This window comes from Vitis vinifera, chromosome 6 (genome assembly GCF_030704535.1).
Source record: "Vitis vinifera cultivar Pinot Noir 40024 chromosome 6, ASM3070453v1".
Classification (NCBI taxonomy): domain Eukaryota; kingdom Viridiplantae; phylum Streptophyta; class Magnoliopsida; order Vitales; family Vitaceae; genus Vitis; species Vitis vinifera.
Window position 1 is genome coordinate 17,346,322 of NC_081810.1, and position 27,669 is coordinate 17,373,990.

Consider the following 27,669-nt stretch of genomic DNA (forward strand, 5'->3'; position numbering starts at 1 on the left):
GGTACTAGGGGTGGAATTGTATAAAGAGGCTTCAAAAGTTAACAACATTTTTGGATTGATTTTAACATTTAAGAGTAATGAAAAAAATAGTTTCGAGTTACCTTATGAAATGCTCAAAATCACAATTGATTGTCTTTCAGACAAATTCTTTACCCCAAATTGTGAATGAAACTACAAAAATATGCATTGTTCTATTTTCATAGCACAAGTGTCTTGACCTTTATTTTTATGTAGAAAATAGGAAAAAATTCAAGAGAGAGGACTCTTTTCACAACCGTGTTCTTTCTAATTTTTTTCATATATAAAAACTAAGAGAAAATTTATTTTTATTAATAGTAGCACTTCTAAAATTTCTAGGAATTGTTCCCTTTTTCTCATTTATTGGGCAAGGTTGGGTTAGCCTACTTGGGCACCTAAGCCCAACTCCAACATAAGAGCTTACATTTTTTTAAGAACACAAATATAAAAATAACTTATTATAAAATATTTTTTTATCACTTTCAATGAGAAAAATCCACCTACAAACATTAAAGTTATGTTTGGTTATTGAAAAGTGTTAAGAAAAGAAAAAATTATTAAGAAAAATAGTTTTCTCATGTTTGGTTTTATTATGAAAAATATAAAAGAAAATAAAATATAATTAAAATTTGTTAAAAATTTATAAATTTTAAAAATATTTAAACTTTATATGATGGAGAAAAATAAATGAAACAAGTTTGAAGAAGCATCTACATATAATTTATTAACTTTAAATTTATTTATTTTTTATTCTCCTTCACTTTTCCTCTTTATTTTCTTTCCCTCACATTTTCCTTCAAATTTTCCAAAAACCGAATATATATATATATATATAGTAACGTGAGTCAAGCAACACCAATTACATAAAAATCAAACTTCAATATCAGACTTATAAGAGTGAGTGTATTTTTTGATATGTTTTTTATTTTTTGTTTTTAAAAATAGAAAATTTTTATATCAAAATAATTTTTTTTATAAAATATAAATAAATACTCAATGTACTTAAAAACACTTTTTAAAAATTTCAAAATTCAAGTCCTCGAATTTTATAAATCTTGAAAAGAGTTTTAGGTTATGTTTTGTTCTTAGAAAGTTTGAAGGAAAATGCAAGGAAAAGAAAATAAAATGAAAAAAAAAAGTGAAGAAAAATAAAATATAGATTTAAAGTCAATAAACCATTTTTATATTCTATTTGAAACCTTTTTCACTTATTTAATCTTTTATATAAAAATTAAATAATGTAAAAATATACAAATCTCTCATTAATTTTAATTATATTTGATTTTCTTTTGCATTTTTTATAATAAAACCAAACATGAGTAGATCGTTTTTGTTAATATATATATATTAATACCTTTTGGCAACCAAATGTAGTCTTAAGAATACAAGTAAAATTTTATTTTTAAAATAAGAGTTATTATATTTGTATATGAGTTTTAATTTTTAAAAATAAGAAACAGTGTCATAAGTTATTCAACGTAATTTCTAAATCTTCCTATATAAAAAAAATAGAAAAGAATTGAAGTTATATACTTCTCAAACATGGTTGCCATTGAGGTGTGAATAAAATATCCATTTTCTATTTAAAATTTACCTTAAAAGATATGTTTGGTTCTTGAAAAGTATTAAAAAAAGAAAAAAATAGTTAAAGAAAATAATTTTCTCATATTTGGTTTCACAATAAAAAAAAATATAAAAGAAAATAAAATATAATTAAAAAATTTTCAAAAATTTATATTTTTTAAAATTATTTAATTAATAAAGGAAAATAAGTTAAATGAGTTTGAAGAAATACATAAAAATAATTTATTGAGGTTAAACTTATTTTTTATTTTCCTTCACTTTTTATTTTCTTCTACTTTTTCTTTGTATTTTCTTTCCCTCACATTTTCCTTTAAAATTTTCAATAACCAAACATAGAGTAAGACTACATTTGATTTTCGAAAAGTTTGAAGGAAAATCAAATAAAGAAAAAAAGTAGCATGAAAAAAATGAATAAAATAAAATATAGATTTGAAGTTGATAAATATATATATACCATATATATATATATATATATATATTAATTCAAACTGTTTTCACTTATTTAATTCTTTTATATAAAGATGAAATAATTTTAAAATATATAAATTTTTTAATAATTATAATTATATTTTACTTTCTTCCATATTTTCATAATAAAACCAAATATAAGAGAACGTTCTTTTAACATTTTTTTTTCACTAATGGCTCATGGAACCAAATATGGCCTGAAATTTAAGCACTTTTTACAATAAAATTGAGAGCTAGATGCTTAAGAGGTTTTCCAAAATATTCAACTGCCAAAAATGGGTAATTTTTTTTTTTTTAAATTCAAATTGCAGTATTTTCTCATAAAAAAAAAAAAAATCATTAAAAAGGTATCTTAACCAATTCGAGGATAATGAAGTTGAGATTTTTAGGGATCTAGACATTATCCATCTTAATGTCTTAATCCCACTATGTCACTAAATGATGATTCAATATTGCTTCTATATATAGGGAACAAAACAATTTTGTAGTAACTTTTAAGAAGGGTGAGCCAAAATCATGAACCCACAAAATAACATTGTAATTCATGGGCATTAATATATATATATATTTTGGAAATAAACACTCTCATATATATATATATATATATATAAACTTTTATACATAAGTCAAAATTTACTTACAATTAAAAAACTCATTTGAATTCATTTTTATTTTATTTTGTTTTTTTATTCATTCCACTTTTCTTATCCATTTTCTTTATCTCATGTTTTCCTTCAATTTTTTTTAGAAAGCAAACATGACTTAAGACCACGTTTGATTTCCGAAGGAAATTACAAAATAAAGAAAATGGAAAGGAAATGTAGAAGGAAAGAAGAAGTGAAGGAAAATAAAAAATAAGTTTAAATTTAATAAAATTATTTTAGTATGTTTTTTTAAATTCATTTGCTTATTTCTCTATATTATAATAAGATTAAATAATTTAAATATATATAAATTTTAAATTAAATTATATTTTATTATATATATATATATATATATATATATATTTTTAAATAAAACAATATTTTCTTTAACATTTTTTTTCTTTTTCTAATATTTTCCGATAACTAAACACCGGTTAAATGTATTGAATCAATAGTTATTAAATTTTAAATTTGGGTAGTTAATATTGTATGGTAAGATTTAAACTATTAAATAAATGTATAAATATATTTGGGTAGTTAATATTGTATGGTAAGATTTAAACTATTAAATAAATGTATAAATATCTGAAGTCAAGATATAAATAAATGGGATTAATATATAAAGAAATAAAATCAAAATATAAATAAGTAGGATTAAAGCGCAAAATACTAAAACCAAATATGAGAGTCAGGTATGTAATAATGAGATGTGAATTACACCCGTGACATGATTTGGCTTTTTGTATAAGATTTTTTAATTTTTTTTTTTAAAAATAAAATATATATATCCAATCATTCAATAAACATCATTTATAGGAAAATTATATCATACAACCAAACTTTATGTTATACACAAGGAGTGACAAATGGTTTCACCCGAAATGGTCCCTCATGGGTGGGTAAGAAAAAATATGACGTGAATCGGAAGGAGAGGAAAGGAAGAAGGCGTGGGACCCGCGGATGAGTTTTAAGATGGAAGCATTGAGATTGAAGGCTCACACGCTTGAATTCGTTCTAACATTTCAAGTTCGCACAGCCGGCTTTTCCTTTCCCTTTCTTTTCTTTTTCTTCCTTTTGTTTCTCCTTCTCCTCCCTTTTTAAAAAGCAAACACAACCCACACCATCTTCCTTTCTCATTCTCTTTCCTTTCTCTCTCTCTGTCTCGCACTATATAATTTCAATCTCTCTCTTCTCTTTGATCGTTAAGCTGTACTCCATCTGATCCAAAACATTCTCATTTTTCTTTATTATTTGTATATTCTCTTTCCGTATTTCATGATCTGTAAGTCCTCTTTTGTTTTTTTTTTTTTTTTGTTTTTTTTTTTGTGATAATAATTTAGAATTAGGGTTTGTGTTTTGACTTCATTCCAGCTGAGGTGCTCATTCTTTGACCTTAATTTTATTTTTGTTGCTTTGGGGAAGCTGTTTTTGAGGTCTTTGTTCCCACACTCAACTACCAATGCTGGAAAGTTTTGGATGCAAGAGTTTTAATTTATCTTGCCCGGTTTTCAGAGACCACACTGGGGAGTCTTCCCCCTAATTATTGCGTTTGATCTAGGAAATTTTGTTTTTGTTTGTTTTTTGCTTTGAAATGGTATATCTATTTTTGAAGATTGGATCTTTTATGTTTTTAATTGGGTTCAATTGACTTAGAAGATTTGTTCTGTTAGTTCTCAGATGGTGAAAAGTTCAAGATTCGGAATTTGTAATTTGTTTTCCTGCATCTTATCAGCAAGCAAAGTGGGTTTTTCTTCTTTATCTTTTGGTTTTTACATTAAAATTCTAAAAAATGAGCCGAATTATGAGTTTAGGTTGAGAAATGTGTTGAAAATAGTGATTCTGGTACTTGATTTTTTGTTTGCTCGAAAAAGTTTTCATATTTATTTTCCTGCATTTTCTAAGCAACCAAATTGGTTGTGCTTCTTTGTCATCACATTTAATTTATTGGGTTGGTGCAAAATGAGCCAATTTGTGATTTTAGGCTGAGAAGTTTCTTTACAGTAGTAGCTTTCTTATGATAAGGTTCATTCTGAGTATGGTCCTGTTTTGATGATAGGAAGAGTAGTTCAGTTGGAACAATGACGAGGGTAAGCCGTGATTTCAGCAACACAATGCAAAAAGAGGCAGTGCCGGCAGTGTCGGCCGATGTGACATTTACCTCAAGTAGATTTCCCAACTACAAATTAGGACCTTATAATCAGATTATGGAGGCAAAGGAGGACCCTAAAGTGCTATCCATGAAGGAGGTTGTTGCACGAGAAACTGCACAGCTTTTGGAACAGCAGAAGCGTCTTTCGGTTCGTGATCTCGCAAACAAATTTGAGAAAGGGTTGGCTGCTGCCGCCAAGTTGTCTGACGAGGTTCGGTTCTTTTGTGTTCCACCCTTGGTTTTAGTTTGTTTTTATTTTCATTGACTGTTAAAGAAATTTGGTTTTGTTTATCCAACTCTCTGTTTGGTTGCCAAGAAACACAATAGAAAGAAAGGATGTGAAATTCAAAATTTTTCAGCTCGGTCCTTAGGACAAAGAAAACTCCACTTCACTAAGCCAAACAATTACACAAACTTAATGTAGTTGATTATTTCTTTTATTGATGAACATGCATAACGGGTAATATAAGGTGTTACATATTTCTTGTTTCCCTCTCCTTCCCAGTTTCTCAGTAATCAATAAAATGTGGAAAAAGGATGCACAACTATTTGGTGGTTTTCATATGAGCAAATTTTCCTTTTCTATTGATGCTAATCAAAAAAGATTTTTTTTCCCTTTTCTTTTGATGAATTACAAAGTTACTGTAAGGCAAAAAAAAAGTGGTGCAACTTAAGTATGCACAGCACCTATGGGACTGACCGAATGAGAAAGTTTCTTCCGTTTTACTATTTTTCTACCATTGGAGGAGAACTGGTGATGTTAGCCATTCATGCAATTCAGGCTAGACTTCGAGAGGCAGCCTCATTGGAGAAACATGTTCTTCTGAAGAAACTTAGAGATGCACTGGAATCTTTGAAAGGGCGTGTGGCTGGTAGAAACAAAGATGATGTAGAGGACGCCATTGCTATGGTTAGTATTCTATATCCTATTCCTTTTTATCTGATAGTGCTTCTTGTTTAGAACCTCTTATGCTGCATGTAGAATGACATGTTGGTTTATCTTTCTGCTGTATTATTTGAAACATTCATGAAAAAATGTCAATGCAAATACATTACCATGGCATACTCATTTTTGTTAAAAATTTATAATCAAAGTAAGGTTATAATGGGTGTAACAAAATCTACAGAATGATCCACGAGCTTCTTTATATCTCTCTCTTCCTTTCTCCCTTGTGCCCTCTGTCTATCGTTTTTTGATAGGCAAAAGAGCAAAAGATATATTAAAGAGACAAAAAAAAAAAAAAAAAAGAAGCTACACCAAGTTCTGTCTATCGTTGCTCTCTCCCTCTCGTCTGTGTTTCTCAATCCACAAAAGGATAGAATTTCCTTGGCTGTTTATTGCATGCATATTTTGCTGCCTTTCAGGAAAGAGGTAGTTTTTGTGCTGCAGATTCCATGGCATGCAGGGAGTTTTTTGCTTCTGTTGCATTGAAGCTCAATCTCCATGAGTAACCATTTATTATTCCTTTCATGTCATGCAATCCAGTTTTTATAAGTCCTAGGCAGTTGGCAGCTTGGATAAGCATATCTCTCTCTCTTGGTTTGGGGTTGTGGTTGAATTTTTATTTACTTATTTGCAAATATATTCTTAAAAAAATATAAATCCTGTTGGCATATCCCACTCAAAGAGAAATAACCTATACTATTGACAGGTCTACATAGACATCTCTGATCAGGAACAAAACCCATGAAAAGTATAAAGGGAATTTTGACAACATGAGGATTTTTCTGTTTTTTGTTAGTTATGGATGAGATTATTATGCATTTGCAGGTTGAGTTCTCAAATCTTGATATTGGTGGAAAGTCATTAAAGATGTTGACAATCTCTCAACATTAATTTTGATGTCGAAAATGGTAAATGAAGCTTCATGCATGTCAATAGAAATCAATAGTAATTTTGTGATTTAAAGTCAACATGTGATAAATAAAAATGCATGACAAGTATGTGATACTTACAGTTAAAAATTATGTGCCTAATAGCCTATGCAAAACCCCAATCAATTAAAACCAATTTAATACCAAAATATAGTAAAATGTTCACTTCTTCAAACAGATGGAAAGAAACTGAAGAGTTGCGTAAAAGGGCTATAAAAGATGCTCATCATGTGCGGTTACTGGTGAATCGATGATATTGTTATGTCACTTATAATGTTATTAAACTAGTAAGATGCATAGGGAGATTTTGAGATATCTCCCTATCTCTTTGATATCTCGGCATCTCTCTAGAACTTGCATGTTTTTTAAAAATCTGTTTGTCCAGTATGGTAGCATGCAGAGTTTTATTTTCTTCTTGAGATCGCTCAAGAGAATTCATCTCATCTTGATGAGATTTAAGACCTTCACTTGGATGAAGCCATAATGGTGTATGCTGTCTGCTGATGTTATGACTTGAGTTGATGATGCTAGAGCATGCATTAATTCTAAACTAGAACTCAGGGAGAACATTTAGAATCAAATGGTTTTGAGATAAGTAGGACTAAAATGGAGTATAGTGAATGTGAAATCAATATAATTAGGCAAAGAAATAAGCTACCGTCCTACACTTATTATTGTTAGGCTTTATACTGACTTTTAATTATATAAGCTCCTGGAAACTAGTCTTTGAAGGATGATTGCCACACCATTGATTCTGCCAGAATCTCACCCTCTGCCCATCCCTACAGAATAGCATATGAATTTTAATGTCTTTCCATCCTGTCCTAACAGTTTGACAAAACCTTACCAACTGCATAGTCATTCAGAGCAAAGCCTTGTTAAGTATACTGTATATCCAAACTCCTAATGCCTAATTTCATTCCCTTTTGGAGAACACACAACCTCCCATCTCAAGAGTTTGTCCTGCCACCAACGATATCTTTCTGCAACCTCTCTAATTTTTCCCTCATTGATGGTGGATTGATAAATAAAGACATGAGATGCACTGATACTGGATAATGGGCTTTGATCAGTGTTAGGCTATTGGTCTGCCTCCTGTAAATAAATAGTGTTTCAATCAATTGCCACATCTTCTCAAACCTTTCCATCATTGAAGCCCAGATGGTTGGATATTACTCTATGATATTTTGCAGCAGACTAGACCACAAAGAATTTCATGAGTTCTAACAGAGAATGAATTTATTGTGAGTCTTCTTTCATATGGAGTACTCACCAAATTCTATCTCTATGTCAGTTTACATACAAACATTGTGCCACAGATGTGATATCAGTAGAAAGAGCTTGAAGTGCAAAAATTTCTTTTCTACTAGGATGGTTCTTTTGTTACCATATATCTGGATTTTGAGTTTTCCATTTGTCTTTAATGTTACTTCTGCTCCCTTTCAAGTGAAGCAAATAATGAATATGCCAAATTATGGGTACTACCTCCAGGTGGAAGCTTTAGCAGTTCAGCTGACTCAAAGGGAAGGGGAATTAATTCAAGAAAAGGCAGAAGTGAAAAAGCTAGCAAATTTTCTTAAGCAGGTAATGCAATTATTTTTCATAAGGCTGGCATTGTTGCTCTGTTTTGCGTTTTAGAATTCTTATATGCAAAATGTTCTAATGTTTTTTTATTTGTCTAAAAATGCATGTAGAAGTTAATGAATTCATTGCTTCAAAGTTTCATGACTCTAATGTAAAACCAATTTTGTGTGTATGTTGTACTTGTTGTGTTAATTAGCTTGGGAATATGTTTTAGGTAAAAGAAATTGCCTAACTTTTCCAGTGCTGTTGTTTTAATAGTCAATGTAACATATAAAATCCTTTTATGTAGCTTTATTATCACAAGCCATGTATAACAATACAAGAATTCAGTTTTCTCCTCTCTTTCAGTAGTTCATTGAATACAAGAGTATGTAAAGGTTCTTTTTAGTCAGCTAGGGATTACCTTTGACTTGAGGACCTCCTTTTTCCATCCCAGTTGAGAATTAGATTGGTGTTTTGTACCAAATTACCAATGTGGTTAAGGATGTATGGTTTTTGGTTGAGTTAGGGGTTGGAGATGAGTCATGGGGCTATAATGTAGAACTTGGTTTAAGGCTTCAAGAATATGTTCAAGATGTATTCTTCTCAGGTTTTGAACTCTTTATGTCAATTTACCAGCCTGGTTTTACCATTTATAGCTTACTAAAGAATCCATATTTTGATGCCCTCTTTTCACCAATATGAACTGATTGATATTTCTGACTACATAGTAGTAGCGCACTACGTAGGATATAGTTATTCTACCTGATCAAATGCTGTTTTCTTTTATCATTTTATTTCAAGACCCATCTTCTCTCAATTCTCATGTTTATTACTTAACAAATGATCATATGTAGAGATATTTCACAGCAACATGTAAATTCTTACATAGTGAGATTTTTTTAATAACAAATGCTATCCAAGCGTTAAATTATCCACGAAGATGACATTTAATTTATGTATGATTTATCAATTAGCTGCTACCTCTCTCTCTCAGTTCAAAATAAAATTTGTAGGAAAGTACTTGTTTTATATGTCTAGAACATACCTTGGCATGATTTGAAATTAGAATAAGTCAATATTTTTACTTTCTTTTTTAAGATTGTAAAGTATTATATGGTTCGATTGTTACAGAATCATGGCTTTACATAGAGTATGCCACCACAGAGATCTTATGACTAGGGTGTCACATAAAGATAACTGGCCCAACTTAGTATGCCTCCTTATTGAATGATCATAGTTCCAAACAACTGCTATGATCCCATGATGTTGAGAAAGTTGGTGCATTAAGTATGCATGGACTGCGTATACTCCCTTGCCCCATTGATATATTCTCTATTTTTCCTATCAAAAACAAAAGAGGAGTATATATGAACTACAATATTTGTGGCTACATTTAGTCCTCTTTCCTCTCTTTTAATAAGTGGAATGAGGAGGAAAAATGTGACCCTGTAGTTTAGACTTCTAGTGATATTACTGATAAGAAGAGATTAGTAAATTGTGAATGTGGAAAATGGATTTTAGAGATGAGGGATACATGGACATGGATATGTCCATGTGGAAAAATATGTTTGGTGGATACACTGATAGACATGTCCATTCTGAAGTAAAAAGAGGGGTCCATCAGTGTTGCTGTCCTGTCTTCTCAAGAATCTAAAGAAAATGAGGAAGCTTATTCTCTAAAGAAGTGATTTTCATTACAGTGTATCTGCTGTACACTAGATGGCTTAAATAGAGTTGATTACTAACTAATCTTCTAAAAGAGTACTAACCAACCTTCTAATGGATTTCTAACAACTCTAATATAGAAGCAACAAGTGTCCTGGTTGTTTTAACAACTTAATACAACTACTAGCCTTGACATGTCTAGAACAAATGTAGTAGATGATGAAAATGACTACTGGTTGTAGTTGGATGCACTTCAATATATATATATTTTTAATAGAAAATAATGCATATAGCACCAAAAGGATGCACTGAAGTATACAGGAGTTGAATGCACTTGAATATAATATCCATGGATGGATATTTGGGAAAAGGGAGATGTGGACACGACCATTCTGAAGTAAAAAGAGAGGGATCCATCAGTATTGCTGTTCTTTCCAGAACAAATATAGTATGATGAAGAAAATGACTACCAGTTGTAGTTATATGCACTTGAATAAAATATCCATGTGGTAAAAGATTGTTGGTGAATGCATTGATGGCTGAAGCTCCTACAACAAATTTGACGATGTTTGAGGTAGATGAGGGGGACCCTTCTGCTGGGCCTTAAAACCTTGCATACTTTTATACTCTGCAAACAACGACCATATTCAAAGGAAATAGCATATGTGGTCTTAATTAAATGTTGATACCCAGATTGAGATCTCTAATATCTATTAGCTTCATTATATGTTTGCCAAAGTTTTATTCAAAGTTTCAATGTTCTCTATTAATTTCCACTTTTCTTAAATTGATAATACATGATTCATACCTCCATTGAAATCTGTGTTTTTAGAACCTTGATTCGATGGTTAATATCAACATGTTTTTATTTTTTGTTGCTGACAACCAAAAGGTTGGAAATTAGCTATTATGCTCATCAATGCATTATGGATTGTGTAAACACCAAGATGACCATTCCAGTGAGGCCAAGATTAAAGAAACTGGGTAGGCTTACCATTCTAAAATCAATGCATCTTCCTTGTCAGCTAGAGTCCCGACAATGTTGACACTTGTCCCCACTAAAGAGGGAAGACTATTGCACTCAAGATGAAGAAGGTTCACCAAGGTCCAGATAATACAACCCATCATTCTCACTCATGTCCTGACCTAATCATCCTCTTCATCAGTTATGAAACAATTTAAGGCTTCATTAAGTACTTACAGCTAGAGAATTAAATGGAAAGTTAGGAGCTAGAAGGTAATGATAACAACTTAATAGGGTGTCAGGTACATTGCCCAAGAATAGAGACCTATAAGAGCCTTTGGCTAAAAAATGTGATGGTTAATAGGTTCTAAATCAAAGAAGAGATGATTTACTGAGCATGTGGAATTAGCTTCAAAGCTAATGGCCCATGATGGAGAAGATTAGTCCAAACATGTGGTATTATTTGAATTGGCTAACGTAGCAATGAAAGAGAATGGAAGGCTGTTTGTAATGCCTGGATGAGTTCATTAAGTTTAGTGAATGTAGCATGATGATTGAGTCAGGAACTGCATGTCCAGATGTAACAGAAAGCTGTAGTGGCATTAGTGACTTGATGCACATAATCTGGCTTATCATATTTCACCCAGCAATAAGGCTCAATAGGATTGGTACCACCATAATGATCACACTTCATTACTACATCCACTTCCACAAGAACTACCATGAAGGCCACGATGGTCACAACCACCATAAGAACCATTGCAACTTCTACTGTTAAGCCATAATGGAGCCTTATTCTAAGGGGGATCTCGATTGCCAAGAGTAAGTGTTAATAGCAGTAGATAGAGTCTTGCTAGCAAGAATATGACCTTTAAAACCTTTAGGCTTCACACCCAAGTGATCTTTGTATCACTTAAAGAAAATAGTGACAGTTGAAATTTCATCATTCATTAATTGATTCCTCTTCAAAAGACAGATCAACAATTATATAGAGCTTCTTTAGGCTTCACACCCAATTATAACTCCTTGGAACTAGTCACATAGTAGTAATGCAACTTGAAAATAACAAAAACTTAAGACGGACTACTAAACCACATTAAAGACTATTGAAAAATGACAATATTAATGATGGAAAGTAGTAACTTATGACCATTGGCGAGGCCGACAATTTGATTTCTAGAAAGCACTTAAAGGCTGAACCCATATTGAATTATATAAAATCCCAGCTAAGCCCATTATCATCTGGAGAGTGCCAACCATTCCTTTGCCCCTTTGATAAAGTTTTAAAAGTTGCATCACCTTCTAATGACATTTCTGTTGTGCTAGTTCATTAGTGAAAGACCATGAAAATTTTCAAAATTTTAAGGGTGCTATAATCTTGAAAGAGTGGTTTACAACTTAATAGCCTAAGAAATGTGACCCTATTGCAAAAATGTCTGTGCAAATGAATCCCAAATTTTCCTAGAGGTATGACATAACTCAAATATAGTTGCAATATGGGGTTCCATTCTATGGCATAACCATCTAACCACCATGGAGTTTTGACACATTCAATCTTCATTTTCCATAACCTTCGTATCTAAAGAGGGATCATATATTTGTTTTTTTTTTGACTTGTTATTTTTTTTTTTTTTAATTTTTGTTTTTGTTGTTGGGAATGATTTATGCAATCCATAATAAACTCTGGGATTGAACAATGCCAAGTTAGAAGTAGAAAGTTGTGAGATTAGGAAAAAGAAGTGAGAAAAAGAAAGCATAGAAAAGTCTAGGTTTGTTTTACTTGACTTTCCTATACCTTCTTAGCTATTTATATTATTAACCAAGATTGCCAAAATACCCCAAGAAACTAATACCTAATAACTAATAAATAATTGTTAATAGAACATGACAAAATAAAATAAACTCTTAACAATGATCTAGGGAGGAGAGGAAGAAGAAAGGGAAGGGAGAGTCAAATAATCAATAGTATTTCTCTTTCAAATCAAATCTTATGAATACGACTCTGAGAAGATATTTTTGGTAGGTATGAATCTGAAAAGATATTGTTACTCTCAGGATTTGTTCTCATAAATAATAATGTTCCTATTATGTAATACCTCTGGAAACTGCTCCCTGATGTTTAATTGTTAATTTTGTTTGGTCTTGTATTTTAGGTTGTAGTTCTTCCCTTTGCATTTTTTTGAGGGTTTTGTTTGGTTTTCAAAAGATACACTCACCCTTTTGGCCTCACTTATTGAGAAGTGATGTCCATTTTCAGGCTTCAGAAGATGCTAAGAAACTTGTTGATGAGGAAAGATCTTTTGCTCGTGCTGAAATTGAGAATGCCAGAGAAGCAGTTCGGAGAGTGGAAGAGGCCCTTGAGGAACAAGAACGAATCGCTCGGGCCTCAGGAAAGCAGGTTTGTGCAATTTGTTTGACAATTTTGTTCTGCACTTCTATTTATTTGTTCTTGTTTTCCTTGTTCTATATTCTTGAATGTTAAACCTTTTCTAACTTGCTTATTAGTGCTCCCAGACACCCCCTTCCCTCAAAAGAAGCCGCCACAACATCATATCACCCTCTTTGCAGCACAGTATTCTACTCTTTCATTTTTCTTAACTCGTATCACTAAATGTGTCAAATCTGTCTTCTTTTTATACCATCTTCTTGATAAAGCAATGGTTATATTTTAATGATTAGTTTATGACCTGTATGAAATCTGGCTACTGTGAGGAATATCAGAAACACATTGCAAGGAGAAGAACATCAAGGATAACATTTTTTTGTGATGGTAACTAGTAAGTTCTCTATGATAGAGTTATGCAAGTAACTAATAAGTGGTGAAGGGGTGTTGGGCGCTGTCAACTACTGTAGTCCTGATGCACCCTAGAGCAGATCTTTTATCCTAAACTGCAGATAGCCAAGCCTTCAAGTACATTTCCTCACAAATATATGTTATGTTTCTATTATTATTAGTTTTCCTTGCTTGTGCAGAGCATCAATCTGTTAAAAGTTTAGACATTGACTTTTTCTTTCCTTTTGTGTGTGTAGAATTCATTTTTTAAGGTTCAAGTAGTTGTTTGTTTTTTTCTTAGTGTGCCTCTTGTATTTGATTTTTGTCATTGTAGTTGTTGACATCCTTGTCATATTGCAAGCCCAAATTTTATTTTCTTTTTCAATAAATATACTCCGAATGATTATTTTAGGACATGGACGAATTGATGAAGGAGGTTCAAGAAGCTAGACGGATCAAAATGCTGCATCAGCCGAGCAAGGTACAATAAGACTTGGATAAGTGTAGTTATGAGTTACAGCATGACTTTGATGCATTCGTTGATATGCTGCAGTCATTGTTTAATTACTATTTCCATTCCATACACCAATTGACCTGTACTAAATATTGCAATAAACATAAAAAAACCTAGCTAGTGCAAAGAGTATGATGGATTAAAATGCTGCATCAGCCGAGCAAGGTATAATAAGACCTGGATAAGTGTAGTTATGAGTTACAACATGACTTTGATGCATTCGTTGATCTGCTGCAGTTATTGTTTGATTACTATTTCCATTCCATACACCAATTGACCTGTACTAAATATTGCAATAAACATAAAAAAAAAACCTAGCTAGTTCAAAGGGTATCTTCAATAGATGATGAAAGTAAAAGTTGTACAGAGGGTTGCAAGTTCAAAGATATCTTTTTTCCCTCACTTTTAGAAGTATGTGATATGATGAGACTTGTACTGTTGTAATATTCATTTTCTATAATTCATACATCAGTGTTAATATTGTGCTCTTCTGCCAGAATTTAGCTCTTTTGAGTATAATAAATGTATGATTGGATATATATCTCTTCCTATTTTAAATGTATGTTCATTTCTTGATTGAGACTTACAAGTGAATTGAACATGAATTTGAAGGTTATGGACATGGAACATGAGCTTCTAGCATTAAGGCTTCAGCTTGCAGAAAAGTCTAAGCATTCTCTTCAGCTCCAGAAAGAGGTTTGTTTCAAATTTTATATCACCATTGTCAAATTTTGTAGATTCAAAATTTTCATGATTTCCTTCTCAAGTTCTCAGGCCTTGCATTATTTTTTATGACAATTTGTTGGTAACCCTCTTCTTTTCCTTTTGGGTCAATATTAAAGGATGCATGCTAATATTTAGTTTTAATTTCATGAATTCTTCTTGCACCAACTATTATATTGTTTTATTCTTCCTTTTTTTTTAAAATATATATTTGTTTATTATGGTGCAGGTTCATTGCATTAGGTCTATTGCTTGCTTAGTTAACCTGTAGGATTGTTATGTATTTTGATTTGAAATCGTTTTTGTGATCTTGAAACAAGCTAATATAGCATCCTCTTCCCCCTTCCTTTTTTTAAAGTATGAATTAAGCAAAGTGAATACATCTTTTTTTTCTTTGATAAGAAACAACAATGTATTAAATTAAGTTAGGTATCTAGAAGTACAATAGAAGGATGAGGAATCCTCCCAAAAAACAAAGAACTAAACAGAAGGTATGTTGGACCTCCAAAGTACTAAGTAAACTTATACAACAGTAAAATACCACATGGGGGAATATACAAAAAGAGATCATAGCTCTGCAAATGAATAATATCCTCCTAAGCAATCACTCCTTGCTAGCCCACACCTTTCGAACTACACACCAAAAACCAATTAAGTTGAACCACATTAAGGGGAATGCCCTTAAAAGTTGTGGTGCAAGAGGCCCAAAAGGAGGCATAGAAATGAATATATCCCAAAGAGCCTTTGAAGTCCACGCCTTTCCTTAAAAAATCTTAGCATTTCTTTTCCACAAGACAACCCAAATCCAAGTGAGATAAGCGGTTTGCCACAAAATCTTGCCTCTAATGGAACTTCCTAATCTCGTATATGAGATGGTCATCATGTTACATATATTCCTAGAAGGAAACAAGTCTAAATTTGCCAATGTGCATAATCTGTGGCATAACCCCACAAAGTCAATGGAAAATGTAAGAAAAGATGATCTATTGTTTCTCCACTCTCCATACACAACAAACAACATGACTAAGGGCTTTGTAGGATCTTCTCAATTGCAAAGTGGATACATCTTTGGAAAAATGAGTTGCAAATATAGTGGTTTGCTAAGTTTGAGCATTAAAGTCCTCAAATAATTATGTTTTAATATAGTTTGAAACTTTGAAAAAAACCAAATATGCATACTTTTCCAATGCTAGTTATTGGAGAGCATGATATACATTTTGGATCTAAATCTTAATAGTTTAAGCATTTAGGAAAATTAGTTGTCTTACATGCTATCCTAGTCTCCTTTAGTGGGAGATCATGAGTGTGAACCTCACTACCTGTTTATTTCCTCTAGTTTATTGAGCCCAAATAAGGTTGTTTATGATTTGTTTGCATACAACTTGTCTGTCTCTCCATGTGAGGGCATGAGGTTGCATATGAGGGAGAGTGTTAGAGAGCATGATGTGCATTATGGGTTTAAATTCTAACAGTTTAAGCTTTTAAGAAAATTAGTTGTTCAACACTATGTAATATAAATTTCTTTTCTCATACATCCTTAAATAACTTGGAAGTCATGTTTGTTATGGAAAAGCAACCAAAAACTTAGAATCTTTTTTTTTTTTTTTGATAAGTAACCAAAAACTTAGAATCTTTAAAATATTAATTAAGTTTGCTTAGTTTGGGAAAATGAGTTACGAATTTAGCATGAGTTGCACATATAGTGGTTTGCTTGGTTTGGTACTATGAGCATGAAGGTCTCTAGAAAATTTTGTCTAGTTTGAATGAGTTGCAATAGTTCAGTTTGTGAAAATGAGTTGCAAATATAGTGGTTTAATTAGTTTGGTCATCTTATTATGCTAGTTCGCGAAAATGAGTTGCCAATACAATGGTTTGATGAGTTTGGGTGTAAGAATGAGTTGCAAATATTTTTTTTGATAGAAAATAAAGAAATTATTTGAACAACACCAAGCAATGTCACACCAAAGCACACAGGCCATATACAGAGGATGCCAAAAAGCAAAAAAATAAAAAAGAAAAGGCAACAAAAACAAAGGACCCTAACCAATCTATAACATCAATCATAGTTAAGGACTCCCCATCAATATGCCTTACAAAGAAAAGTAGGTTTTCACTCTTTTTTTTTTTTTTTTTTTGATAAGCAAACACATAAATTATCAAAAGGCAAAACGCCTCAAAGTATACAGGAAGTATACAAGGCGACGGGGCCTCACAAGCTTACCAAAAAAACAACAAAAAACCAACCAACCCTTAGCTGGAGGCTATCCACTCCAGGAAACCTATAAGGGAGCGAGACTCCGCACCACTATACAATTTTGCCCACCCCCACAAATTACAAACAAAAGAATGCTTAACTCTTTGTATAGCTAACTCCCCTCCCCTAAATGCTAATCTATTCCTCTCCTTCCATACCGTCCAAAAAATAAATAACGGTATGGATCTCCAAATTTTCTCCCTCTTTTTTCCCACAAAGATACCCTTCCAGCTGACAATCACCTCCTTTACAGATTCTGGGAAGACCCATTGGGCTCCAACTAAGCCAAGGACAATTCCCCATAACACTCTAGCCACTGTACAATGTATAAGGAGATGGTTGACGTTTTCCTCATCCATGCCGCATAAATAACAGCGATTAGGAAGCTGCCACCCTCTCTTTTGTAGCCTATCAAGCGTGAGAACCCTCCCCCAAGTAGCTTCCCACGCAAAGAATGCAAGCTTTGAAGGAGCGTTCTCCACCCAAATGCCCTTTTTCGGAAAAAGCAGGGTACTATGGCTGATCAGCAGCTCATACGCTTCCTTAACTTCAAACTTCCCATTCTTCCCCCCCTTCCAAAGAGCCAAGTCCTCTTCCATGGTGATTCTTTGACTCCTTAGGATTTGTAGCAATTCAACAACCATATTCAGCTCCCAATCATTAAAGCCCCTCAAAAACCTTAAGTTCCAACTTCCTAGGTCAGGATTGTGGTCCCATAACTCCCCCACAGTGGCACTCCTTTGGGCAGCCATATTGAAGAGTTGAGGGAATCTACGAGCCAACTCCACCTCCCCACACCAAGGGTCCTTCCAAAATCTGATTTTGGTGCCTTTTCCGACTTTAAAATTCATTTTGTCCCAACACCAATCAGCTTCTTTCATGACCTCCTTCCAAACCCCAACCCCAAAAACCCCATTTGCCTTCTTAGTCCTCCACCCAAATTCCTCTTGCCCATATTTTGCTACAAGAACACGTTTCCACATTTCCTCCTTAGCATTAGCAAATCTCCACACCCATTTTCCAAGAAGGGCTTTGTTCAAAGGGATTAACTTCCTCAACCCCAATCCCCCCTTCTCCTTGCCCATACACACCCTCTCCCAATTGACAAGGTGGGCTTTTCTTTCCATACTTCCCCCTCCCCACAAAAAGTCTCTTTGCAACTTTTCTAGTCTTCTTGCCACTACCCTGGGCATACGGAACAGGGACATCTGATAAAGAGGCATGCTAGCCAGGGTACTCTTTATGAGTGCAATTCTTCCGCCCTTTGATATGTATTGCCGCTTCCAAAGGGCCAACTTCCACCTCATCCTTTCCTCCACCCCATCCCACACGCTCCCAGCCTTATTGGGAGCACCCAGGGGCAGTCCCAGATAAGTTGAAGGCAACTTACCTACCTTGCATCCCAACTCCACAGCCATCTCAAGAATCTCCTCCACCTCCCCTACGGGAATGATCTCACTTTTAGCCAAATTTATCCTCATGGAAGGAGATAGATCAGAGATTTTTTGAAAGCAAAGAAACATCTCCAAATAGGGAAAATACCAAATTCCATACCACCTTTGCTCTGACACAATGCAGATGGGTGTGATCTACTGACTCTGTCTTCCTTACATAGAATATATCAATTTACCACATCCCACCTTTTCCTTTGCAACTGGTTCAGAGTTAGAACTTTGCCCCAAAAAGCTTCATAGACACAAAAAAACTTACTTTAGTTGGAATGATAGGATTCCAAATAGCTTTCATTGGGAAAACTTCCCGCTCTTTCCTGCTTAAAAAAGGGGTAGATTGATTTGACTAAAAAGTTCCTTTTCCTTACATCCATGCATTCTGTTATGTCTTCCTCATCCCCTGTAACATTCTTACCCTAAAGCCTTTTGATTTCCTAATCATTCATATTCCTTGAAAAGTGGGGATTCTAATGCCCTCTATCACCTTGTCGATTCCATAAATCCACCACCCAACATTCTTTGTCAAAGCTGTGGCATACAAAGAGGGGAAAGAATCTATTAAAGTAGAATCACAACACCATTTATCTTTCTAGAACTTCACCCTTCTAATATTTCCTATGCTGAAAGAGGTTTTGTTATTAAAATTCCCCCAACCTCTCCTAATGAGCTTCCACAACCCTACACCAAAACCATCCCTACTTTTGTGGGAGCACCAACCCTTCTCTTATTCCCCATATTTCTCAGCAATCACACGCTTCCAAAAGGACTCATTCTCATGGGTGTACCTTCAGATCTACTTGCCTAGTAGCATCTTGTTAAGGATTGATAGCTTTCTAATACCAAGGCCTCTATTATATTTCTCTTTGCAAGTGATATCCCATCTCACCAAGTGCGTTTTTTTTCCCTAAAGATCCCTTTCCCTGTAAAAAGTCTCTTTGAATCTTCTCAATCTGGAACTCACTTTTTTAGGCATGACAAATAGATACATGATAAATGGGTATGATTAACATAGTGCTCTAGATAGAGTAAGCCTTCCACCAATGGAAAGATATTGCTTTTTCCATATGGCCAACCTCTTGTCAACTTTCTCTTCCACTGAATGCCAACCAACCCTTGGTTTAAAGTGTGCTCATAGAGGAAAGCCCAAATACACAAGAAGGAGTTCACCCTTTCTACAACCCGACTCAGCTACCATTTCTTCCATGTTAGGAACATTGCCCATCGGAATTAACTTGTTTTTCTCCAAATTGATCCTCAAACCTGAGATGATTTCAAACCACATTTTATCCAACTGATCATTTTTTACCAAACCCTATTTTGTCAAGGATTTCTAGCAAATAAGCCTAACAAACATGATCATAAGCCTTTTGTGTGTCAAGGTTGCATGTCAAACCATTCCAATCATTTTTCAAACTTGATTCAATTGCTTCATTGGCATTAAGAACCACATCCAAGATTTGTCTCCCCTCCGCAAAAGCATTCTGAGAATTAGAAACAATTGACCCCACCATCTTTTTCAACTTATTTACCAAAACCTTAGCTATTAGCTTATATAAACCACTCACCAAGCTTATAGGTTTGAAATCCATCAACTCCTTTACCTCTTCGTTCTTAGGGGTCAACACCAAGAAAGTGACATTTAACCTTCTTTCAAAAGATCCAAACACATAGAACTCCTTGAAGAAGCCCATCATCTTTAGCTTCACAAAATCCTTCAATGTTGCCAAAACACTATTGTGATACCATCTGGACCTGGAGTTTTATCTTCATTCATTAAATTCAAAGTTGACACAAACTACTTCTCTGAAAAGGGAACCTTCATCACCTGAACATCATCCCTGCCCAAAGGCTCCAACAATATCCTGTTGATACTTGGTCTTCAATCACTTGCATCAGATAAAAAGCTTTAAAAGGACCAAGTTACGCAATTTGGAGGTGTATGGTGTGCATCTAAAATGGAAACTTCAAAAAAAAAAAAAAAAACTGTGATGCAGATGAAAGTTCTTCAAATATGGAATATGTTAATGTGGTTTTTATGGCAAAATGATGATAAAAGTTCCAGTAATCTTCAGCCCTAGATGTCTGTTGGTACAGTATTATGTAGAGGATATAGCTATCAAAAAAAGTATCATGTAGAGGATATGTATCATACATTGTGATTAATTGTTGCGTTTTTTTCCCATTGCTCTTTCCAGTTGTTAATCAGCAAGAGCAGGAGGGGTGAGGAAAACATGTCTGATATGTATGAATTAGATGGTCCTGAAGCTTTGGGCTCGTTTTTGCAAATTCAAGCTTGCTCTGATAAAGCTCCAGATCTTTCTCATTGTTCAATTCAGTGGTATCGTGTATCATCTGAAGGTGGTAAAAGGGAGCTTATTTCAGGTATACTTATATATCCTTTCATTCTTTCTCCTTTACATGTTCCTGACTCCTGTTGAATTCAATATTAAATTGAACAATCTACAAAAACAGCCTTTTGCTTTACCATCAAATGAAGGAAAAATGCTTCTCTTCCCACCGTTATCACCACTTTTTCCACCTTGATGAGTTGCAAGTGGTTATTGAAGGGAGAAAAAAAGTGGAGGTTGTAAGTGGTGATTGGAGGGAAAAATATTTATATTTCTTATTCATATTCTTTTATCCTCTTTTTTTTTTCTTTTTTTTCCCTCAAATCACCACTTGCCCTCTTAGTAAGGTGGTAAAAGTAGTCATAAAGATGCTGAGAAGAGGAGCAATGCTCTGGAGGAAGATATTCCAGAAGAAGATGTTTGTGGAGATAGATGATGAACCTGTTAATCTTATCATACTCTTTATGACACTGAATCAAGGGAAGAACCGACATGGGATGAGTCTAAGCTGTTATGCATTGAGCTGAGTTTATTTTATTTTATTTTATTTTTATCAGAGACAACTAATTAATTGATATGAATTAAAAAATATAATAAAGGATTAAAAAAAAAAAGAAGAAGAAGAAAGAAAGAAAGTAAAAAACATGAATAGATTGAAGTGAAAGAGGTAAAAATAAACTTATGGAAACAAAATTTTAAACAAGCTATAAGCTATAACGGCTGAAAGATATGACAAAAATATATAATCCAAAGATAGAAGAACACTACTCGGGGCTTAAAGGTCCCCTATAAAAGGTACAAGCAGCTTGGCTACTTGGTTAGCTAGCTGTTCTGCAATGTGATCAGCTAAAAGCAGACCCAAGAGAGACCATCCAAGTCACTGCCAACATATGCCTAGAGGGGCAATCAGAAAAATTACGTTAGTTTTTAATCATGTAACTTTTCGTGATCGATCTTAGCTATTGATAATCACTTTTTACTTTGTAGGAGCCATCAAATCAGTTTATGCTCCAGAGCCCTTTGATGTTGGGCGAGTCTTGCAAGCTGATATTGTTTTAGATGGCTACCAAATCACATTGGCAACTGCTGGTCCCATTGATCCAGGTGTGATATTTCTCCTGGTTCTCCAACTTAATTTCTCTGATTATGTAGTATTTGTTTCTGCATTGCTTCATCTATCTCCCTTAAAAATATTCTTGGTTTGCTATTATCTTACCATACTTTTCTTTATCAGCTGCTGGTTTGGGAAGCTATGTGGAGGCCCTTGTGCGGAAGCATGACACAGAATTCAATGTATGTTATCATTATAACTTTCACAAGTTCTGTGTTCCACAATCAGTATTTCTGTTATAACCTGCTTTTAGATTGCTATTATTGTCACAGTAGCTGGGTGATGTCATCAGGTGTAAAGGATGATACTTAATGGCACACACATTAGATTAAAATGTAATGGATTTTATTCGATCTATGAATGCTGAAAATGCATTTAAAATTGAGAATTAAATTTTATAGAAAGATATGATTACTGGAACATGTCCATGCAGTCACAGAAATACATACTTGGTTGGTGTTATTAATATTAATACATCTTTTATGATTGCACTGAATAGAGACTAATAGGGTGGGTCCCATAGCCTCTTCATTTGAGATCACTTTGAGTTTGGTTCTAGCCTCATTTCCTTGCTACTCTTGTTGATAAATGTAACGATGGCTTCTATACTTCCATTATCTCTCTATTGATACTGAAAGTATAATGGTGAAGAATACTTGGACATTTATGAGGTGGCTGATTATTGCTGTTTTGGAGCCGAGGAAGGTGGATGATATCCAGGTGAATAGGGTATGCCAGATTAGATAGTGCAGGAATAACCACATGATGGAGGTGGATAATTTGGGGGTGGTGGCAGTGGTGGTGGATCACCATATGATTTAGATGATTCACTAAGTCAAGTCTCTAAAGCTTCTCAACATACAATAAGAGGAAGAACCCTTTTGTAATCCTTGATGTGCACCTTTTTTACCTCTATCTTGTATTAACTGGCAATAAAGCAAAGACACATTAAGAACACCTGCAGGGGCACTCCTGTATCATAATTATAGAAAGAGTTCCCAATTCATGACATTCACCACAATAACCTCCAAAACTACTAAGATTGTCCTTTCCCTAATAACCATATCCTTCACTGTTACCACCTCAGGATTTGCATAATCATCAATGTTACTTAAATTAGGTCAGGGCTTACTTTTAAGATGTAATTTAAGAATGGACTTGGGTTGGCTGTGGGAGAGTACTTAGTTGAGTGGGTTAATTCATTCTTGCATGTCAATTGGGGAATCATATTGTCATTAATATCTTCCAAATTTACCCAGTTTGAATTATTTTGACCATCTAACACAAGCATTTCCCATACTTACCATAAAGACAATGAAGCATCTTTCTTTATTATGAAGTCTAGGTTTGTGGGGTTGGAAATCTTATTGTACTAACTATTGACTTCTCTATATTTAGTGCCATGACTTCAGTCTTGTAATGGACCTAGACTGGTCTATTTCTCTCAGCATAATAAAGTCCATTCCTTGAATTGGCTCCTGACTTTTACTGCTAGTTGTTGTATAATTCAGTGGTGGCAATTGGGACCGTTATGTTTGTTTTGGGTCATATGGAAGGCTAGAAATTCAATTGCTCTTGAGGATTGTGTGTTGTCCATTCAAAGGGTGAAAGTTTCTTTTGTGTATTTACTACGATCGGAAACCAATTTGTGGATAAAAGATGGTCCTTCGACCTTAATAGATTTTATAGAATGGGTGTGTTTGCGATAAGGGAGAAGATTTTTTGTTTTTTTCCCTGTTGTATGGGCCCTTTTGTAAGGGGGTGAGTTCCCTTATACTGTATTTTTGTGGGTCGCTATTTTAGCACCTCTTTGCAATACAATTTTATACTTATTGATAAAAAAAAAATAATTCAGTAGTGGATTCACCATAATGGTTCTACCATTGAGAGACGTGAAATGAGAGCATGATATACATTGTGGGGTCCAAATCATAACATCTTAAGGTTTTAGGAAAACTTGTTGTCCAACATGATATCAGAGCTTTGTTTAGTGGGAGGTTGAGTTTGAACCTCACCGTATGTTTATTTTCTTCAATTTGTTGAGCTTATGCGTAAGGCCTTAGGAGGCTGTCCATGATTCATATGTCCGAGGGTCTGTTTGTTTCTCCATGTACATGTGTGGGGCCACACGAGTAAGGGTGTTAGAGAATCAAATTGATTTAATCCTAACTGTTTAAGCTTTTTAGAAAATTGATATCTGTAAATTTGTTATCATGTTTGTCCCACAGAAAATATAACAAAACCAGGTCAACTAAAAAACCTTTAAAGTTACAAAATAGTATAGTTGATGTTTCAAGAAAATCAAATTGAAACCAAAGGAAAAAAAAAAAATTGCTCCACTGAGTCTTACAAACTCGAAACAGCCCAACTTCAGTGTCTGAGTCTGTGTAACAGAGATTGAAACAGAAGACAAGAACCGAACAAGTGTTGTTGGCTAAATCTGCTACCCTTTGCATACGTTGGTGAATTCATATTTGGCTGAATCTTTGTAATGTATCACTGGTAATGTATTACTTATCCACTTTTGATGTTTCTTCTGTTGCTTTGCAGGTTGTTATAACCCAGATGAATGGTGCAGATCATCCATCAGAGTCTATTCACGTGCTCCATGTGGGAAAAATGAGGATAAAACTTTGTAAAGGAAAGGCAACAATTGCTAAAGAATACTATTCAACTTCAATGCAGGTACTATGTATCATATTTATTTATTTATCTTTTCAATTAAGATGATTGGAGATGAATAGGGAACATACTGGTCCAAGAATGTTCTACAATTTATCTTTAGCACCTTATTTTTCTTTTTCTGCAGAATAATTTAGGTTCTTGTTTGATTGAAATATTGTATGTAAGATAATTTGAGAAAAAAACTCTTTTTTCATTCCATGGAATTAAGCAAAAAATGCAGGTTTTCTTCTTACAATTATTTCTTTTTTGCCTAAAGAGATGGATGTTCATTAATAAAGTTCTATATTGATCCCATTCTGGCTCTTGGGTGAGAGCTTATTCCTGATTGGACAATTTACTTAGGAGACTTTTATGTTGTTTCTCTTCAAAATTTTTTTATAAAATAGAATGTATTCAAGATGGTCTAAGACAATTTTTTCATACTAGCCATATAGGTTTTTTAGGGTGCCCATTTGTTGCAAGTTTCTAAGCTTTATGTGCAAGCCATGCATGAAGTAATCTTCATCACTGGATGTTCAATTGTCACTTTTCCCTGTAATTTTTTAATGATGTCTTGCTTACATACCATTTAGAGTTAAAATCCTTTGTCATCATTAAAAACTAAGAGACGTGGATTCCTCAAGAGGCTAGGCTCTTGAATTGTGGGATGGATATGAAAGTTTTAGGGGCAATCATTTCTAACATTACTTTCTGATCTGTTAGCTCTGTGGGGTTAGAGGAGGAGGTAATGCTGCAACTCAGGCATTGTATTGGCAAGCAAAGAAAGGGCTTTCCTTTGTATTAGCATTTGAGTCAGAGAGGGATAGGAATGCAGCCATTATGCTCGCCAGGAGGTTTGCATTTGATTGCAATGTAAGTGATTCTCAACTGGTTATCTATCTTATTTCAAAAACTTGAAGTTCTATTGTCACCTCTTTCCTTTTTCTTTTTTATCAATGGAAGAATTCTTAAACCCGAATACTTAAAATTCCAGATCATGCTTGCTGGGCCCGATGACAGAGCTCCTCAAGGAACCTAACAAACATGCATAGTTTTCGTCTTCACTTAATGTAATTATGTTGGTTTTCCTATAACATATACTTGAAAGTTTGCGTTAGTTGAGCATGGCATTGTTGTGATTGTAATATTGGTTTCCATGATTCTTCCTTCTTCCTCCTTTTTCTTTCCCATTCACTTCCACCGCCAAGGCATCCTTTTAGTTGCCTTTATGTCCTAATGTAACAAATTTTCAGCTTGCATTTGGAGAATTTATTTGCAGCTGTGTGTCAATCTGTAAAGCCTTATTTCAGTGTTGAGTGATATTTTGATGACTAATGCCTATATACAATTGTTGTTGGTAATCACAATGTACTGTACTTGTTTTGAGATGTATGTTTTGAAACTATACATCTTTTGAGATTTAAACTAGCAGCTTATGTACTATAGGAAGTAGAGAATGTGCTTGCACCTCCTCATTAGACTGTATATGGATGATAAACAATGGGAACCGCAATATGATTCACATGACCGGTCCATGTGGCAGCATCGACAAGGAAAGATGGAGCTAGCAATGGGCAACTCATACAGAATCTCTACTCCCTCAGCAGGAGATTGTAAAATGTAAAGCGGAATGGGAGCTATCATCCCTCACAACTAACATTTGCTTATAGATCACCTTAGCTATGTTTGGCAAACTGCCACAATCGACCCATGCAGGTTCCGTATAATCTCAAACTGGAACATGCTGAGGCAGCCCACACGATGCTGTAGTGACATCCCTCTGTAGCGAGCAGGAGGAGGAGCAGTGAGCTGCACCGATTGTACTTACGTAAATAGTAGGAAAATAGTAGGATTATGAATTGCTTCCCATTAAACCCCAAAAATGAAATTTCTCTTATGTTTAATAGTATTCATGATTAAAATAGTTAAATTTTATAAATAATTTTTTATATATTAGATTATTTAATATATAAAAATAATGTATACATCATATAATTAATATTATTTTATAATTTTTTTTCTAATTTTTCTTTTTCAAGTATAAATTTAAACACATAATTTTTTAAATAAAGAAAATAAAATAAGTTTAATCATAATAAATTAAAGGAAATTTTTATCAAGCATGAAAGATAATATAACTTCTACTATAAAAAAAGTATAATTAATTTTATATTTTTAGGATTTTTAAAATTTGCCTCAATTATTTTAAATGGTTTTCAAAATCTACTAGTTTTTAAATAAGTTCCAAAGATTTTACATTTTATGTACAGGTTATTATCATTTTTTTAAATAAAAATAAAAACAAAAAATTATCCAAACAACATCTTAGCTTTAAAACTTTTTATTTAAAATCTCGAAATTTTCTCTTGCAATAAAAATGAAGAATAAAATGTAAAACAAATTGCAAAAAGCTTTTTATTTTAAAATTTTTAATGTCATATATAATTGTAGAGTGAGGTTGAAAAAAGTATTATATAGATTTGAGTTTAGTAATAAAATTTCATTTATAGTATTTGTTTTTATTTTTGAAGAATTACTTTCCAAATTATTTTGAGCTATGATGAAGGTTTTGGGTGGAATAGTCTTTTAACTTATTTATTTTTCATTTTATTTGATGGTGTGATTAAAAAATAACTTTATTTAAAAATAGAAATTATTTTATTTAAAAAAATTATAACACTATTTGATTGTTGTTCCGGTTTTTAAAACCAAAGTGAAATAAAGAACAACTTAATACTGTGTAGACCCCTTTGGTGGTGAGGGCCCGGGGGAGTTGATTTTTCAGGACTTTCCATTATATTTTTTTTAAGGGGTAGGGGACCCCCTGAAAAAGGGCTTGATCCCTTCTCTAGGCATGGACGTGCAGCTGCAGGTGGGTGGTTGAGACTCCGTACTTGC

At 33.5% G+C, this 27,669-nt stretch overlaps 1 protein-coding gene across 3 annotated transcripts; it reads left to right on the forward strand.

Moving 5' to 3' along the window:
* Nucleotides 1–3,718: 3,718 nt before the first annotated feature.
* On the forward strand, nt 3,719–26,132 carry LOC100242766 (stomatal closure-related actin-binding protein 1). Of its 3 annotated transcripts, XM_059737589.1 has the most exons (15): nt 3,736–3,996; nt 4,137–4,308; nt 4,385–4,454; nt 4,771–5,074; nt 5,645–5,773; nt 8,230–8,322; nt 13,191–13,331; nt 14,119–14,187; nt 14,833–14,916; nt 20,844–21,030; nt 21,984–22,100; nt 22,231–22,289; nt 24,658–24,792; nt 25,495–25,644; nt 25,766–26,132. In XM_059737589.1, exons 4-15 carry the CDS (start codon nt 4,793–4,795, stop codon nt 25,808–25,810), a joined length of 1,491 nt encoding a protein of 496 aa, XP_059593572.1. In that variant the 5' UTR covers nt 3,736–3,996; nt 4,137–4,308; nt 4,385–4,454; nt 4,771–4,792; the 3' UTR covers nt 25,811–26,132. The 3 variants fall into 3 exon arrangements, with proteins under 3 accessions (XP_002269709.1, XP_059593572.1, XP_010651584.1); XM_010653282.3 differs by lacking the exon at nt 4,137–4,308; XM_002269673.4 differs by lacking the exons at nt 4,137–4,308; nt 4,385–4,454 and having other exon boundaries at nt 3,719–3,996.
* Nucleotides 26,133–27,669: the final 1,537 nt, after the last annotated feature.